This window comes from Cnephaeus nilssonii, assembly GCF_951640355.1.
Source record: "Cnephaeus nilssonii genome assembly, chromosome: 5".
Taxonomy (NCBI): Eukaryota; Metazoa; Chordata; class Mammalia; order Chiroptera; family Vespertilionidae; genus Cnephaeus; species Cnephaeus nilssonii.
This window is the reverse complement of record NC_137076.1, coordinates 48,011,385-48,030,375: the sequence shown is the minus strand read 5'-3', so window position 1 is coordinate 48,030,375 and position 18,991 is coordinate 48,011,385. Positions and strand designations below refer to the sequence as shown.

Below are 18,991 nucleotides of genomic sequence, written 5' to 3'. Positions count from 1 at the left end.
GCCAGGGGTGGGGCGATTGGGGGTCAGAGGCCAGGGGAGGGACCTTGGGAGGTTGGCCGGCCAGCCCCACCCCTGATTGGTGGGGGGTGGGGTGATCAGGGGCAGAGCAGCCTGGGGGGAGGGGCTGAGGGCCGATTGGGGTGGTGGGGGCCCATCGGGGGCAGAGCCTGCCTGGGGGAGGGGCTGCAGGAGGTTGGCCGGCTGGCCTCTCCCCTATTGGGGTAGGGGGGGACAATCAGGGGCAGGGCCAGCAGGGGGAGGGGCTGCAGGCTGATGGGGTGGGAGAAGCCAATCAGGGGTGGGGAGGCTGGCCAGCTGGCCCCACCCCCAGATCAGGCCAGTTCGCTGGCCGCAATAGGCGTCAAAGCGACTAGTCATTCCAGTCGTTACAGTGTTCCAGTCATTACAGCATTCTGGTCGCTGGCTTTTTATATATATAGATAACCATTTCAAATACACATTGGCTTTGTAACAACTTTCAAAGGAAACCCATTGTGACTATTTTCCAAAAAACTTGTCTATGCTGTAAGCTTTTGTATTTTAAAAATAAAGATAACTTTTATTTTTTCTTTTCCACAAATTTTCTTGTATTTTTAATGATATGAACCTTTAGGTTGAAGGTTCTGTGCTGTTTTTACATGTCATTCAGATGAAGAGTTTGATTAACCCACCATTTTCCTCCCCATCACATACACATACAAGTCTCAAAAGAGGAGTCAGAATTTCTTCTTTAACTACATTCAATATACAATGAGTAAACAAATTATTATTAAGCTTCCTCTTGGGGGAAGAAAAAATTGTCAATTTTAAAATTCCAACAGTATGCTACATAAAGAGGAAGATATGAAGATATATATTTTTTTATCTTCCAATTTTCCAGGAAGGATTCAAGACTGATCATCATCATTCTTTGTAGAACATAATCCTTTGCTCCTGTTTTATGGAGTAACATTCAAGCAGGGAGAGTGCTACCGAAAACAGAAATAGTAATGTCCACCTCTCCAGTGCTTTTCCTATTCTCTAATTATAAAATACTCATTTGGGAAATTAAGTTGGATTTTATGTGTGTTACAAAATTAAACTGGCTGTTTCCCTGTAGTCGTGGTTTTATATCAGTTACAAAAGGCAGCTTATCTATAAAGGTGAAAGTTAAAATCACTGGGGACTCCTAAGACAAATTATTGAATAATAAAACATTCTCCAGACAATGCCTGGATAACATTTCTCTGAGGAACATAACATGTCTGTTGTTTTTGTCGAAGTTATTGCTGCATTTTAATAACAGCTACCATTTGTGGAGGATGGTTACTAAGTGTTTAGTTATAATCTCAAATGATATATGATCTTATTAGTTACAGGATAGTAGGGGTAAATAAAGTAGAGAAAATAGTATGATGATATTTGATGCATTTTTTCCTGTGATAATCTTTTTATATTCAGTAAGAGTAACATTTCCTTATCCACTTTTCTATCATGGTAAAGTTAAATCCTTAATTCTTAAAAGATGTAGAAAGAGCCATTTCTGCATGTTATCAAAAATATTTTATGATGCTCATTGCTTCATTGATATCTTTGGATTAGTAATACTTTGTCATATAATCACTATATAAAACTTAAAACAATGAACTAACTTATAATTGTGAAGTAAATACAATATTTTTAAGGAACAAAAGCTATTTTTTTTAAAAAAAGATAAAGCAAACCCAAATTATTTGCATGCATAGAGTCATTTTCCCAGGTAATTCAATGATAGTTTTGAAGTCCTCAGGGAACACTATACACATTTCATTGCTTTCTTCTAACAAGCACTGTGCTGCTTAAGCAAAACTTTATCTTTCCTTTTGATGCACTAATGATTACATCATTAAATATAAAGGAGTGACTGATTTCCAGAGAGAATGTGCAGTTCTTTTTTATAGTTTTCCATGTAAAAAATATATACACAAATATGTGACACACACACATATTTTATTATATACTAGAGGCTCAGTGCATGAAATTCTTGCACTGGGGGGGGGGGTTCTCTCAGCCCAGCCTGTGCCCTCTTGCAGTCAGGGACCCCTCAGGGGATGTCTGCTTGCCAGCTTGGGGGAGCGGGCCTAAGCTGGCAGTCACACATCCCTCTCACAGTCCGGGACCCCTCACTCCTTACCACCCACCTGCTCACTGCTCCTTACCACTTGGCTCGCTGCTCCTTTGCGCTGCCATGGAGACAGGAGAGGCTCCCGCCACTGCCACTGTGCTCACCAGCCGTGAGCCCGGCTTCTGGCGAAGCAGTGCTCCCCCTGTTGGAGCTCACTGTCCACCAGGGTCAGCTCCTGCATTGAGCATCTGCCCCCTGGTGGTCAGTGCATCATAGCAACCAGTTGTTCCGCTGTTCGGTCTATTTGCATATTAGCCTTATATTATATAGGATTATGTACAGTATATGTTATAATATATATTTGTGATTATATATAATAGTTATACAATCACATACATATTTGTATAAGGGACACTTGTCAAAACATCTGAATTGCAGCCAGGTGTTATTGCAAATTAATGGTGTGGCTTTAATCCAGAACCTGATGTTTTTAGGTTTCACTTTCTTGGCCTAAAAATGAAATGTTTTCACTAGCAGATCTGGAGCCTCCTTTGAGCAATGAATATCCATGACTTCATGCCATTAACAAGCATGCATTACAGGCACATGTGTGGAAAATAAGCTTTTTCAATCTTCAGAAAAATTTAATAGTCATAAAATTGTTTGTCTCCCCTTCATATTAGGAAAAAGAAGAAGAAAAAAATATTGTTTTTTTCAATTAATACTAGCACACTCTTTTACCTACAGCTATAACTATATAATATTTGGTCCCTTCCTTTAAAAGTTGTGGGTATCTTACAGATCAACAAATCATTCTTTAGCTAGTTATATTATTTTTAAAATTTAAGCCCAAAATATATAGAAAAAGAGAACATGGGTTCCCTTGGAAAAATAACATTCTATCATGTAAATCCACATTTAGGCTGTATATTTTCTTTTGTGAATCAAAACTCCTAAAATAGTAGTATTGTTGGGAAGTATAGCCCCAATATTGTTTTTTTTTTAAATAAAATTTTATATCCCAGCTAATTTTTCATGGTTAATTTTTTAAAAAGCTAGTTGTAAATCTAATTATAGCTTTACTTTGTTTAAGTGGAAATGAAAGAGAAATTTTATTTATTTATTTTTGTTTTGGTATGTTGTTTTGAATAGTCTTTAAAAAGAATATTTAGAGAACTGTTCAAAGCATAAGCCCAGAATTAAAAGTTGAGAGGGTTGAATAATATGCTCTTCAAAAGTACATCTGTTTCCATGTTCTTACTCTTATTATTCTCACAGGTAATTCAGCTTTAAAAGTATATTATTCAGCAGGTAGAATACATTTAAAAGTATATTATTCAGCAGGTAGAATACATTTAAAAGTATATTATTCAGCAGGTAGAAACATTTTCTTTACTAGATATTTATATTTTCAAAGGCAGTAGGGTCCATTATTTGAGCTAAAACCTAATAGGGAAAGCAAAATCAACACATAAGAAAATCCAAAAATATAAGAAGAATCATCAAGAAAAATATAGTAGCAAGCCTATATGTGTATAAAATGTATACATGTATACCAGCATTATGTGTATATATAAAAATAGCAATAATCCACCATAGCTAAAATGCCAAAGACATTTTTTAAATGTTTGAGATGAACAACTGGTCTGGACTTGTGATGATCATAATTTATGTAATCCTACCTTATTTCTTGTTCTTAAATCCTTCAACAACACTTTTTCAGTATTTTATGATATGCCCAACATTATTCTAGGTTTTACGTTTTAAAGGGTGAAAATAGCAGCTACTGCCTTCCAGGGACCACAGTGTAGTTGTAGGTCTCTGTAAATAAATAATAAATTGCAATATGGTGTGATAAATTATGTGTTAGAAATATTCTTAGAGTGCTGTAGGAATAAAAATAAGACAAACTCAGCTTATGGGGTTTTTGAGGAAATGACAAGATATAAAAGAGGGTTTCATAGTTAAGAAGATACTTGAGCTAAATTTTAAGGAATTGGTGAGAGTTAAATCAGCAAATGGAGGGGGTGGGCAAGTGAAAGTGAGAAAATGGCTTGAATGTGAGAGTGTAACATCCAGAGAAGTGCACATAGTTCATTTCAGTGTGCCTGAAATGTGTGGGAAGTGGCAGAGGATGATACTGAAAATATTGGTGAAAAGGGACATTGAATTGCACTGGAAGGAAGGATCTGGAGAGCAACTAGATGTTATAACCTGGAAAAGGATATAACTGGATTGCTGTGAAAGCAGTTAGTGGTAGAGAGATCATTTAGTAGAGAAATAAGTAGAGCTTGATGGGTGTGAAAGAACACAATTGAGAGATATTAAAGGAGTAAAATGAATGGGAAGCTGCACCCAATTGAATTTGAGAGTGAGAGAGGGAAATGCTGGGGACAATTCTAAGATTGGGGCTTGTGGGATACAGATCATGACAGTGACTATGATCCAGTCCACTAGCTGAGAAACACATTTCCAAGGAAACGGGAGGAGATCTGTACTTTAGATTGAGAATTAGGGTTAGGAGCATACAAGCATGTAATTGATGGCAGAGGGTGTGATTACTAGCAGACATTAAGGATGGGGGTGGGGGGAAGGAGAATATTAAGAATGAAATCTCCAGTAAATTTGGGCAATTAAGGTCAATCAAAGAAGGGGCAAGACCACAAAAGGCAGTAACACAGCTTTATTTAGATGGTCTTGGATGGGGTTGCATGACAGGGAAAGTCTCTCCCGGCAAAAGACCTTCCAGAGACTACAGTGTGGGGTTACCACCCAGAAGGGGGATAGGACAAGGGAACTCATGGGGGAGAAGGGGGAAAATAGAGAGGAGGCCTAGGAATCTAGGTCAGCAAGGTGGGTAGATTTGACTCAGAGAGCTCCAAAGGGCAGCAGTAGATTGGTGTCTTTATGGCTACAGGGTTTGTCTTACCTCTGGGTATGGAAGTAGGCAGGCTAAACGTATATTTGTTTGGACTACATTTAAAGCAATTAGATGTGTGAGAATTTGAGTTTGGTGCTGTCTGGATTTGGGCTAATAACCCTAGCCTGCTGTGAAGAAGTAAAGAATATGGGGACCATTTTAGGCTACTACACAGGTGCCATCTCTGACCCAATTATATAACAGGATCATAGGGAGAAAAACACATAAGAGGTTGATGGAGATATCTGATCCTGGGGGAGAAAACTGAGGAACAGCCAGTAAGGAAAGAGAAAAGCCTATAGTGTAGAGTTAGTGATGTCAAAGGAAAAGAAGATTCCAGGAGGATAGGATGGTCAAGAGAGTGTAATACAACATAAAGAACAGGTGGAACAAGTCTTAGTTGTGTCTATTGGCTTCAGCCATTGATGTCTGAGGCAGACACAGTTTCAGGTGGGCTACATTTGAGGAGCAAATGAGAGGACAATAAACATACCCTATTCTTGGAGAAGCTACAAGGCAAGAGAAGGCAGGCAGAGAAGCTATGACATGAGTGAAGGAATTAGAATGGAAAAAAGTGAACAATTTTGGTTTTGTTTTTATTTTAGTGTTAAGCCAAGAAAATGGAATCCTATATAATAAAAGGCTAATATGCAAATTGTCCCCTTGACCGGGAGTTCAACTAGGGAGCGGGGCCGGCCTGCCAACCGCCTGAGGCCCCTCCCCCTGGCCAGCCCAACCTGATCACGTTATCAGCCTGATAGGGGTGGGCCAGCCAGACCCCACCCGTGCATGAATTCATGCACCAGGCCTCTAGTTATTAAATAAATAGGTGTTATAGTTATGTTACTGTTGTTTAACAAGCCTCCCAAAATCTGGTAGAATAAAACAACATGGATTTTATGCTCATGGATTGAGAGGGAGAGCCCAATGATGATGGTTTGTCTCTGTCCTATGATGTTTGGATTGCCAGCTGAGAAAACTCTGTGGGTTAAAGTGACTCAAAGTCTGGGGCCTGAAACAGCTGTGCTGGAGGATCTGCTGCCCAATTGAGGGATGTAAAAATTAGGGAGTAAATACCCTATGGCTTATACTCACTTTGGAAGGAAGGGAGGAGTCCATTGAGACTGAAGGTATAGGGTAGAAGGCTGGAAGAGAGTGGTGACAATTTGAAATATCTTGTAAGAGAAAAATTGGGAGTCACCCAAGCCCAAGAATTTCAAGGTAATATTTGAGGCTCAAGTCAGGGTTTGAAATTGTAGTTGTAATCATCTGTGCAACTTCACCTACATGCTATGCTAGCAGAAAGTGGTAGCTAAGTAGTCTCCTGTGTTGAGAAGAGTCAGATTATGCCAGAGCCCATTCTTGGATATTTATCTTCTTCTTAGATTTATATGTATCTTGGGAAAGAAAAGCAACAGCTAGACCTTAAACAAAGGAATGAAGAGAGGATAACTTACCTAAGCAAAGTGATACCTGGGAACACTTCATACTACCTCTGTGCCTATTAGTGTTCTTATTTAGGTGCACATAAGGAACATTTTTGCTATCTTTGGGAGAAATTGCCCTATCTCAGGAAGTGCTGCATTGTGAAGGGGTCTGGTACCAATCTCAAGCCTGAGATTTCAGAGGTGGGAGTGGGCTGGGGAGTGGGAGTGAGGCAAGATGAACAGTGAGAGATGCTTGGCACAGATGATGGAAGATTCAGTGGTAGCATTCATACTTTCCCTTTTTAATAGCCAATCCTACTGCACATCTCTTTGAAAAGAGATATGAAGGGAATAGTAATAATTATAATTTAAAAACAACAATAGTGAAAATGCCAAACGTCTTTTCATTAGGCATGCAACAAAAACAAAACGCTACACTTTTGTAAAATAGCATTATACTTTTGTTGAATGTCCAAAGGGTGTCTGACCAGATGAGATCTGCAGGAAAATGTTTGGATATTTACTAAATAATTTTTAAGATCCCAGTCCTCTGGAATCTTGTTCTGACAGTTTTAAAACAAATGCTCTAAATTTGTAGCCTATGTAACCAAATGAGAACTTTTGTTGAAGTGCATTCCTATTTCAAATCAAGAATAAATCCATAAATAGCAGCCGGTGTCTTCTACACTAGTAAGTTAATTGAATTGTTTGTCTATGTACTTGTATACTACCATTTTAACTATATTGTTATTTCTTTCTACTAGTTACTTCTCTCAAAAAGACAATTGAGTAAAGTGATTGTATAGGCTATTTGTACGAAGCAATTTAGTTAAACTCTTTACTGACTACATTTCAAAGATCCTAAGATGAGGCTTATTTATTTAACATTTTAATACTCTACCTTTGAGATTAATTTACAATTAAATGTATGTTATGGCTTTACTGGAAGCATTTTTGTTCTTTCTTAGTGGTCCATAAAATAACATTGCAACTTACACTGCATAGGATTAAACTTTCAAAGAAATACAGTAGGGAAGTCACAGAAAGAAGGGAAAACTGGCACATAATTAAGTCATGGAATGTGAACTGATTCACCAATATGCTGCATAGTAAGTTCTACCCCAGTGGAATTTCTCCCTTATCAATATTATCTATATTCTAGTTTCCCAATTACGTATCCAGTTACATGCCTATTGAGATTTTTCTGAATGATAATTTATTATAATTTTCCCATTTCAAGCCCTAATAGCATTTCAGGAACCTTAACCTTCCCAGCAGAACTTACCAGGTGATCAATAGAGCAATTGCAGTGAATAAATTATTATACCAAGTATAGTGACACACCTTTAGACAATTATTGAATCATGGAATTTAAAAATTAAGCCCATAAAGATGTTCCATTTGTAAAAGATAAAACTAAGATCTACACAGATTCAATCCCTCTGTTTAAATGACAGAACAAGATGATTGCCCAAGAGGACATGAGAATAGGTCATTAATTTAATTATCCTAGTCATGGTTTATAGGTCAGGTTGTCATGAAATTAAGAAGTAAACACACAAAAAAATGCAAAAAAATTCTCTCTCCCTAGCAAAGGTTTTTATTTGGTTTAAATCCCAAATAGGAAAGTATATGATTGACCACTTAAGAGTAGAAAAAGAAATTATCTTTATTTAATACATATCTTCTCTTCAACACATCTTTTGAGGAATTCAGATTACTCTTTGACATGTATCTTCTGAGGAACTCAGACTATTTTATTTCAAACTTTCCAAGATTATCCTATATAATAAAGATGTAATATGCAAATGCTCATTACACTGTGAAGCGTAACAACCGGATCATGGATCAGCAGGAGGGTGGGGCAGCAAGCTACAAGTGGGCAGCGGAGAGCTACAGGAGGGCAGTAGTGAGCTACTGGCTACAAGTGGGCAGCAGAGAGCTACAGGAGGGGGCAGGGCAGCAAGCTATGAGGGGGGGCGGGGGAAGGGAGTAGGGGGAGCTACTGGAGGGCGGTGGTGAGCTACTGGCACACGGATTCGTGCGCAGGGCTACTAGTATTATAAGAATATCTTACATTATATTTGATGATTTTACTATACTTTATTTTACTATTTTACACTTTAGAGAGAGTACTTACTAAATGATATATTCCTAGAGAATGAAATGATTTTGCTGTTGCTGGGGAGCATTTCAAAACTTCTGTTTGTACCATAAAATTTGACATAGAAAAAGTCCTTGAGACCAATAATCTTTCAAAGATTGGTATTTGATATGACTATCTCAAGAATGCAGCTTTATAAATTTGCCTTTGGGGGACACTTTATAAAAATTAAGTTTATAAGATGACAAAATACATTTTTACAGACATGCCTTTATTAGTATTCTGGGAAAATACAGAAAGGAAAGTAATGTGTCCAAATTAAAGTCTCAATTCCAAAATATTTTCTGATAAAGCAAAAATGTTTAATAAAACGTGTTCTTCATAGAGAATTAAATGATTTCTTTTGCAATTCTTGCAATAGACTAAAAATAGCCAATTTGATGATCAACACCTTAGGATAAACTTGCTTCTAAGAACAGAATGTGACTTAAATGGAGTGAACAGAGGTGAGTGGAAACATAAATGAGTTATTGCTCTTTAAAAAAACTGAAATTCCTAAATTATGCCTTAATTTTCATCCTTGATAAAAAGAAGAAAAGGAAAATACATATTATACCATACTATTCTGTTTAACCATTAATGGAACATTTTTAAATGTATGCTCATATCTATTATAGTACATTTATTAGATAATTATGACATGTGAATTCTTGATCATGTCTCTTCCCAACTATATAAAAAATGTCTAATGACAACTGCCAATGGAAAAGCTTTCCTGCAACAAAAAGGAGAGATTATGTACATCATTCTGTATAAATAAATGAGTTATGGCTTATCTTGAGGTGTAAATAATGTTTATTCAGCCTAACAACCAGGAAAACGAAACATTTCTTAACAGTGTCTTGGAATTTTGTTTAGCTTTTAGTTTTGAAGACAGAATGCAATCATAGTTGTTATGCAATAAAACCTTTATACATACCCTAGGGTAGACAGTGTCCTGTATCTTTATTCAGAAGACTTTAGTTTTTGACAGTTGGATTTGGAAAAAGTTTCATTCATCTACATTAGTAAATAATTGGGGTGTGTGAATGACACAACTTTGACTTTTCAAAGTAGAACAGAACTGTGTGAAACATCTGAGATCAGCAGATTATTAATTAGCCTGAATTATTGGGCACCATGATGCTTTTGCACCATCAATACTCTGTGCACACTCAATTCTTTTCTTCATAATGTTCAGTACAGTTGTAGAACACAGAGGAAATAGCATTAACTCTTTGACCACCCTGGAATACGTGGTCATCATGCTCCCCTAAAAAAAAAAAAAAAGGCAGCCAGACTGTGGGAACAAATCGATCGGATTCAGTGCATTTTCTCAGTGGAAAGAAAGGTGGGCTAAAAGGCCAGATTCTCCATCCGATTCGCTTCTTTTGCTTTTTTAAAGTCTTCTCTTTACTTTAAAAATGGGGGGGGGGGGGAACCTCGGCACTGGCATAAGAAAAATTTGAACGTCACAAGAGAAAGCAGGAAACATACAGTGGCTTGTGCTGGCTGTGAACTTCACGTTTCCTCTTCCCACGGAGAACCACCCCTTTCCTTTCCTTCTGGAGTCGGGCTTCTGCTGCGGGTGCTCGGAGCGGTATAACTTCGGCCACCAGATGGCACCGACCTGCAGACGAAGGAGCGCCGTGGCGCGGACTGTCCCGATGCCCGGCCACACTGCCGGGCCTTCGGGAGGCCAGGACCCCGCGGGGACGAGGGCTCACTTCCCTCCGCGGCGTGAGTCTGTGTCTAACCGCGCGCGCCCAAGCCGAGCAATGTGAGGATTTAATTGCATTTCTTTCCGGAATGCCTAGGAAACGCACCCCCCCTCCCCCCGAGGTGCACCCCCAAGGTTTAGGTGTTTGTGGGGGGAGCTCCAGGCGCACTCCGGGGGCGAGTCACGTGACCCGGGAATGAGGTGGAGCTCGGCTTTTAAGGGGGCGTCTCTGCTTATCTCCATCAATCGTTAGGGTTTGAGCCAGAGAAATACCAGCGGATCTTTTCTCCCCGCCCTGCTGGCTCCCTTGCATAGCTATCCTTCCCGCTTCGATGAGCTGGGGGTGGGGGAAGACAAATCCGACAGAGGGTAAGTTTCAAGTTGACACCTTTTCGGGGACTTGAGAGAAATCGCTCCTGGATGGGAGTGAGGGATGGGAGAGGAAGAAAAAGCACGCGAGAGCCCGAAACTGGCTCTGGGGTCCGAGGCGGGGCGAGGAGGCTGCCTTTTTGTTCAGGTCCCGGGGCGGGCAGGTGCAGAGCGCTTCGAGAGACCGGGCGATTGCAGGACTCCTGCCTCCGGGAGGGACGCAGGTAACCGGGACTTGGCGCCTCCGCAAGCCCGGCTCCGGAGGGTTTCTGGACGGGGTCCGAGTTCTCCTCTCCCCGGGTTCTCCGAGCGGGTGGGCAGGTGCCCTCGTGGTCTTCCCCTCACCTGGCCCCGCTGCCGCATTTTTCTGGAGCCTCTGCCAGGTGGCTGCACGGGAGTTTCCGCGGAGGAGCCGGTACTTGGATGCTCGGGGGAGGGTGGGCTTGGCGGGCCGTCCTGCTTAGACTCCCTCCCTCGGCACCGGGGGGCAGGCGGGGGGCAGGGGGGAGTGGGGGGCTCCAGCTACTCCCTGGGACACTTGTGGGTGCCTGCGACTGGGCTGGAATGGAGCCCACCCCACCCCCCCTGCGCCGGGCCCTCTCCTCCCATTTCCCAGTTCTAATCGTCGAACTCTAGCCGCGTTGAGAACAGTGATGCTGGGAGCCTGGCTGGGTTAGAAGCTCGGGCTGCAGGCAGGTGGGGGTGGCTTAGGAATGTCGCTGTGGTCCCCAGGTAGACGGGCGGGAGGCGAATGGTTTTAAGGACTGATGTTGGGGCAAAGAGAACCGGCCCAGTGTGGACTCTGCTCGTTTGTTTTTCGTTAGTTTGGATGTTTTTCTGCTTTGCCAGTCTCTCCTCATCAAAAGCAGAGTTTTTCCCTAGTAGATGTATGGCACATGTGTGTGTTGGGGGCGGGGGGGGGGCGGGAGTTAGAAATGAGGAAAATTGGGGGCAGTTAACCTAGCTACACAATTATAAAAACGGTGGGCGCCTAGGCAGCAGAAACCTCGGGGAGAAGAGCCGGGCATGCTCTTGGACATCCCCCACCCTCCTCTTTTTCTTTTTCTTCTTTTTTTTTTAAGAGCTCTCAGATTTGCCATGCCCGCCTGGACCCTAGGGGAAAGGGTAACTTGCTAGGTGGCCTGCAGGCAGGGTGAGTGCGGAGTTTGTCTGTCTCTCTCTGCTTGGATAGGACCCGTAGCTGTCCGTTCCAAGACTCCAGGCTGTCTCCCCATGAAGCGAGAGAGGACAGAAAGCTACCCAGCTCCGTTCCCCACCCAGGACTATAGATCAGAGCCCTTTGGCGGGTGACCGTGGTGTATCAGTCTTCCTTGTTGTTTTAAGGCAGCTGTCTGTTGAACAAGCCCTCCTTGGAGAGGAAGGAACAGAGAATTATGTAACTTAGGGAGTCAAACTTGCGGTAACTTTGGGAGGCTGCGTGTGCGAGACTGATATTTCTTTTCCAAAACAGACGAGGGGAACAGCTGATGCTGGGACCAGGAACACATTTATCTGCAGCAGGCTGTGAAATGCAGAAAGCTGTGTTTTCAGGTGGTAGCAGCACCAAGAACAACAGCAAGGAAGGGGTGAAAGTGTTCTAATCGGGAAGGAGAAAGAAATGTCCGTTTGGAAAGGGGCTAATTTGCCAGCTGGTGATGTATGTGGTGTCTCTATTTTGTCGGTAAATGCACATGGCAGCTATGAGGTTTAACAATCTTTGATTTTTGCAGTGTCTGTCGTTGCATACCTTCCTTTAGAAATATATGTTGAAACAATGAATATTAAAGTATTTTTTTTTGCAAAGGTAATGTATGTAAATCCTTTCTCTCCTAGTATTGTTTTCTGAAATTACTTTTTCTTGGAATTATACTAAGGTAGGCTGAAAATATAGTACATTTTATTCATTGGGGAAATGTTCTATCCAACTGGAATGACTGTCCAACAATGCACTTAGCAAAGGAGGCTTGCAAATACTTAAAAAAATAGTTTCATTCTCTTTATAGCTAAGTTGACTTCTTGGTAGGAACAATACTATTCCCCACAGGAAATGTCCATCGAATATAATTTTAAAGATATTAAAGTAGGGTTTCAGTATATTTACCTAAAATCACATGTAAGAAGGCTATCTTTGTAGCACATACACTGTGATAGTTTAATAAATGTTTGCATTAATTCCCATACGTATTGAATTTTGTCAAAGTCAGAGGATGTAAATTGTCTATTGTTCTTCCTTTCTTCTGCCAACACCTTGGTCTGCACCTTCATTATCTCTCACCTGGATTGATGCACTGGCTTCTTAATGAATCTCCCTACTTCTCTTTCCTGTTCTTAAGTCTGTTGAAAAGAGCAGCTAGAGTAAAATTTGTAAAACAAGTTATGTAACTTCATGCCTTTATTGAAGACTCTTCCGTGATTCCTCATCTTTCTCAGAGAAAAAGTCAAAGACTGTCCCATGGAATAGGTCCCTACACCATCTGTTCCTCCTCTGTTTACCTTTTCCAGTACTGTTTAGCACACCAGGTATACAGCCTTAAGGATTTTATGTTCTATCCATATGGGGTGCAATCCCTGAGATCTCTGCATGGCCTCCTCCCATCTTCTCAGACAAGTGGAGGCCTTCCCTACCACCCAGGAATAATTGCAATTCCCAACAATCCTAGTTCCTCTTCCTTGCTTTAGTTTTCTCCATAGCACTTACTATCATCTGGTATACTATTTTTCTCTCTTCCTTCCTTCCTTTCTTTCTTTCTCTTTCTTTCTTTCTTTCTTTCTTTCTTTCTTTCTTTCTTTCTTTCTTTCTTTCTTTCTCTCTCTCTCTCTCTCTCTCTCTCTCTCTCTCTCTCTCTCTCTCTCTCTCTCTCTATTTATTTTTGTCTTTCTCTACCCACAAGACTAGAAACTAAATGAGAATGTCACAACTGTCTCCACTAAAACCATGTCTGATACAAAATAAGTGTCCACTAAGTAGTCATTGGAGGAATGAAGTTTCTTTTAGAAAGTTTCTTTTTTTAACACAGAGTGGAACATTTTTTCCTACATACATGACCTAACTGAAAAAAAAATAAATAAATAAAATAAAAAATCTATTGGCCTTGGCTGGTTGTAGCTCAGTTAGCTGGGTATCATTCACCAAAAGGTTGCCAGTTTGATTCTTGGTCAAGGCTTGTGGCCAGGTTGTATAGGAGGCAGCTGATCCATGTTCCACTGTCACATCAATTTTTTTTTCTCTCTCTCCCTCTCTCTTCCTCACTCTCAAAAAAAATCAATCAAGAGCCTTGGCTGGTTTGGCTCAGTGGTTAGAATATCGGCCTGTGCATGGAAGGGTCCCAGGTTCGATTCCCTGTCAAGGGCATGTACTTCACAGGCAGGTGCCCCAACCCCAGTAGGGGCATGTGGGGGAGGCAAGCATATTGTTGGTTCTTACATTGATGTTTCTCTCATCCCCCTTCCTCTCTCCCTTCCACGCTCTTTAGAAATCAATGGAAAAAATATCCTCAGGTGAGGAGTAAAAAAAGTAAAATAAAATGGATAAATAAAAATCAATAAAGAGAAAAAAATTTACAATCTATTGAATTAGCGTCCATTTTGCTTGTAAAAAGATGGATGGAATTCAGCTACTGGTGTTAAGACTAATTCAGAGAAGAAGCTGCTGTTCCAATCATGCATCTGCTGTCAGTCAACACATAATTGTCCTTAACCTAATATTTGAAGGCTCTATGAGGTATGCAGAGTACCTACCAAAAAAAAAAAAGTTTATATTATAATTGAGAGGAGCCAATTAAGGATTCGAGGAACTAAATGGCACTTTGAAAGATGGGTAGACTTGGATTGGTAATGAGACAGAATAACCAGCGAGAGGAATGGCAGGGGTAAAGGTTATAGATGTTAAAACAAGCAAAGAGCACTAGTAGACTGTGAAGAGACTGGCCTGCCTGGAACAAAGCATTCACAATGGGGTTATTAGAGCAAGGAGTGAAAAGAGGAAGAGAGGCAGAATGTGGAGGTCTTCAGGCTGAGGCATGTACTCGATAGTTCAAATCTCATACCTGGGCACTCATTCACCTGGTGGTACTCAGGGAGAGGGAGCCATGAGAAGTCATAGAAAAAAAGAGGATACACTTTCCTATTCAGCTATGTTTACTTTTCATAATGAGAAAAACGCAAAATTAACTGATAACTAATGTTAAATATCTTGGTAACAGTAAGCATGATGCAAAGTTTTCTTGAATTCTTTTTTTAATTATTGTTTAAAATTGTTTATTTGTTTTTACTTATTTGAGAGAGAGCAAGGGAGACTGAGAGAGATTAAACGTTAATGACGAGAGAGAATCATTGATTGGCTACCTCCTGCACACCTCCTACTGGGGATCGAGCCCAAAACCTGGGCATTACCCTGACCAGGGATCGATTCCTGACCTCCTGGTTTATGGGTTGATGCTCAACCACTGAGACACACCAGCTGGACTTCTTGAATACTTAAGTAAGAAATTTCCAAAGAATGTTTAAATTATTACTTGTTTTTTCAAGGTTTGTTTTCAGAAACCTAGAGACAGGTCATTCTCTCTTGCCTTTGATATTCTTGAGAGAAAAACTGTGATTACCACCTAAGTTTAGGAGTCATTACAGGTTGTTGCATAGAGGAGAGAAGAACTATATTTCTAATAACATTCACAGTTAAAATCATTCCACTACTATCCCTAGTTTTAATTACCTTCTCACATAATGTTAGCAACCTTTATTTTTATTACTTTTGTCTTATAAATTCAAGATGTGGTTGTAAAATAAGAAAACACTCCACATCCTAGAAAGCAAAACACTTCAAGTAAAGGTTCATTAGACACCACTTAAAAGGCAAACATATTGTTGGAACATTAAATGTCTTATCTTCTTTTCAAGGGAAGTAAATCTGCCTGATTTCCTTTATTGTCTTCACATAAGCAAGAAATAAACAAAATTCCCTTTCTTCACATAGGCACAGTGGCCTGTTAGTTAACATGAGGAATCTCATGTCATATATTTACTTAATAATCTAGGGTGAATCAGATTTTTTTTTTCAAAAGGAGTTTTTAGTCTTTACAAAACTATGGTCTGTAATTTGTTTTGTTGGTAAAAATGCTGTGAAGGATCAAAATGATAACCAAAATTAGATCCTGCATTGTATCTGTATACAATCTAGAGGGGAGGGAGGATATTTATAAAAATAGAACCTTAGAAATCTTTTGAAAGCTTCTGACAGATTAACAAACTCGTATAATCCTACAGTTAGAAAGAGCGTCAGAGCTATCCTACACAAATGCAAGAACCAGAAACTCTTACAGGTAGTAGTTATAAACTTGGGTGTATAGACACTTGCTACATTTGCAGGCAGTTCATTCCATTTGATTAAACATTTGTTCCTCATAATGATGTGAAATTTGTTTTCTTTTAATATAATATACTTCCTTTGGTTCTACTTCTAACTTGTACATGTAGATATAATATTCCAAGCCCAGTTTCTTAGGCCAGATGCTACTCACTCAAATATAAGAAGACATCTATACCATTCCTGTTAAGTTTTTCTGGATGACACATCTTCTATTCCTTCAGCAGCCCTTCATATGACAAGGTTTCTTGATGTTTCACTGTATCAATCATTTTTTAATATATTTGTGTTAAATAAAGTCTGCCTTAAAGAGAAGTTCAGTGAATGGTAGAGCTATTATTACAACTTGATCTCCGCAAGAATTCTTTCATTTCTATCGTAAGAGAAAGGATTGGGTAGTTTTGTTTTTTTCTTTGCTTGTTTCATATATTTTTCTTACGTTTTAAGCTGTGCATTAAGTTTTTTGTTATATATTCATATTCTTACAGTGTTTAGGAATGTGCTGATAGTACTGTTTATATTAAGAGTTTGAACATGAGATTTACATACACCTTACTAATGCACAGACCACTCACTATGTTTTGCTGCAACTCAATGTGTAAGCCCGTATGATGAAAAATTTTGAGATTTTTTTCAAAATGTTTGCACTGTGGCTGCTATTTTAAGAAGATATTTATACAAATTTCATTTTGTTTATTTATTTCAGTGTCTTCACTTTAAACAGTGCTATGAGTTAGAATTCATTTTGCCTGCCCTCAATAAAATTAGTAATGCAATTGGTCATTTTCTCTTTACAGATTGTTCAGTTCAAGGGGATGAAGAATTCAGCATAATTTTGATAAGTGAATGCCAATATGGGGAATAAGAATAAGCTGAACATTTGATCTGCTTTGAAGAAACATACTGTCCACTTGTCTAAAGTGATTGATAATAACCAAACCAATCAAAATGAATTCAACAGTAGTTTTCCAGGTTGAAAATCATTCAATCAACTATAATTTTTCAAAGAATAATTCCCAGTTTTTGGCTTTTGAAATTGATGATTGTCATCTGCCTTTGGCCATGATATTTACATTAGCTCTAGCTTATGGAGCTGTGATTATTCTTGGGGTCACTGGAAACTTGGCCTTGATTGTAATCATCTTGAGACAAAAGGAGATGAGAAATGTTACCAACATCCTGATTGTGAACCTTTCCTTCTCAGACTTGCTTGTTGCCATCATGTGTCTCCCCTTCACTTTTGTCTACACAATAATGGACCATTGGGTTTTCGGTGAGGCAATGTGCAAGTTGAATCCCTTTGTGCAATGTGTTTCAATCACTGTGTCCATTTTCTCTCTGGTTCTCATTGCTGTGGAACGACATCAGCTGATAATCAACCCACAAGGGTGGAGACCAAATAACAGGCATGCTTACATAGCCATTGCTGTCATTTGGCTTCTTGCTATGGCTTCTTCTTTGCCCTTCCTGATCTATCAAGTCTTGACGGATGAACCACTCCAGAATTTTACACTTGATGGCTACAAGGACAAATACGTATGCTATGATAAATTTCCCTCGGAATTTCATAGGTTGTCTTATACCACTCTCCTCTTGGTTCTGCAGTATTTTGGCCCACTCTGTTTTATATTTATTTGCTACTTCAAGGTAAGAAAATTCCTCCCTCACCATTTCCATTTTTTTATCTTCTTTCGAAAGAATTCTTCATTAAATAAGTGGTTCTGTTTGAACTCACTGTTTTTTCTTCCCTCTATAGATATATATACGCTTAAAAAGGAGAAACAACATGATGGACAAGATGAGAGACAACAAGTGCAGGTCCAATGAAACCAAAAGAATCAACATCATGCTGTTGTCCATTGTAGTAGCATTTGCAGTCTGCTGGCTGCCTCTGACCATCTTTAACATTGTATTTGATTGGCACCATCAGGTTATTGCTGTATGCAACCATAATCTCTTCTTCCTGCTCTGCCACCTCACTGCAATGATATCCACCTGTGTCAACCCCATCTTTTATGGATTCCTGAACAAAAATTTTCAGAGGGACTTGCAGTTCTTCTTTAACTTTTGTGATTTCCGGTCTCGGGATGATGACTATGAGACAATAGCCATGTCTACCGTGCACACAGATGTTTCCAAGACTTCTTTGAAGCAAGCAAGCCCAGTCACATTTAAAAAAATCAACAACAATGATAATGATCTGAAACTGCTGTAGCCTACGGTCCCAGCTAACATCTGTTTCGAAACAAGCACAACCGGCAACATATTTTATTGCCTGTTCAACCAAGGAATGGGGTTGAACTCATTGAGGAAAGACCAAGGTCTCCCTGTCTTGATTTTCACTGCTTTTCTTGAAGTTGTCACAATTACATTTGGAAAAAAACACCATATGGGCTTTGTAATCTTCTGACAATAGTTTTGACCAGACATCCTTGAAGTGCTTTTTGTAAATTTATGCATATACTACAAAAACTTTTTATATTGTATTTGTTGGAATGAACTTTCTTTAAAGTATTACTGTTAACAACTTTAGAAGCACTGCATCTGATATTCTCATTACATTAAGCCATCCTGATTACATTGTCACTAGATTGGATGATCCTGATGTAATGATAGGCATTGTTTCAGGCTGTTACAGAGGTGACAGCATGCAAATAGCATCCAGGATGTGGAGGTAAAAAAGAGTCTATATCTTGCATACCTACTGTCTAAAGTCATTCAGGAGCTATTTGTATTTTTTTTTTTAATTTTAAGCAGGATTTAATTTGCTTCTAATTATCACTTATGATAAAAAGGCATACAAGTATACTTCTCTGTGAATACAATGGGGGATTGGGCCACCCACAAGAGTTAAGTGGGAAAGCAGTTCCCTAACTTTAAAACTATTTTGGTACCCAACAATCAAAGGATTTCAAAGTAATTAGTTTGAATTATGTTTATTTGAATTGATGGTCAAGGGGTTTTCCA

The 18,991-nt window shown here is 39.5% G+C and overlaps 1 protein-coding gene across 1 annotated transcript; it reads left to right on the top strand.

Annotated features, from left to right (window-relative positions):
* Window positions 1–16,972: 16,972 nt before the first annotated feature.
* Window positions 16,973–18,239, top strand: NPY1R (neuropeptide Y receptor Y1; the record flags this gene model as incomplete). The annotated part of the gene is made up of 2 exons (XM_079772446.1): window positions 16,973–17,671; window positions 17,781–18,239. The coding sequence occupies 2 exons, from the start codon at window positions 16,973–16,975 to the stop codon at window positions 18,237–18,239; spliced, it is 1,158 nt and encodes a 385-aa protein (XP_079628572.1).
* Window positions 18,240–18,991: the final 752 nt, after the last annotated feature.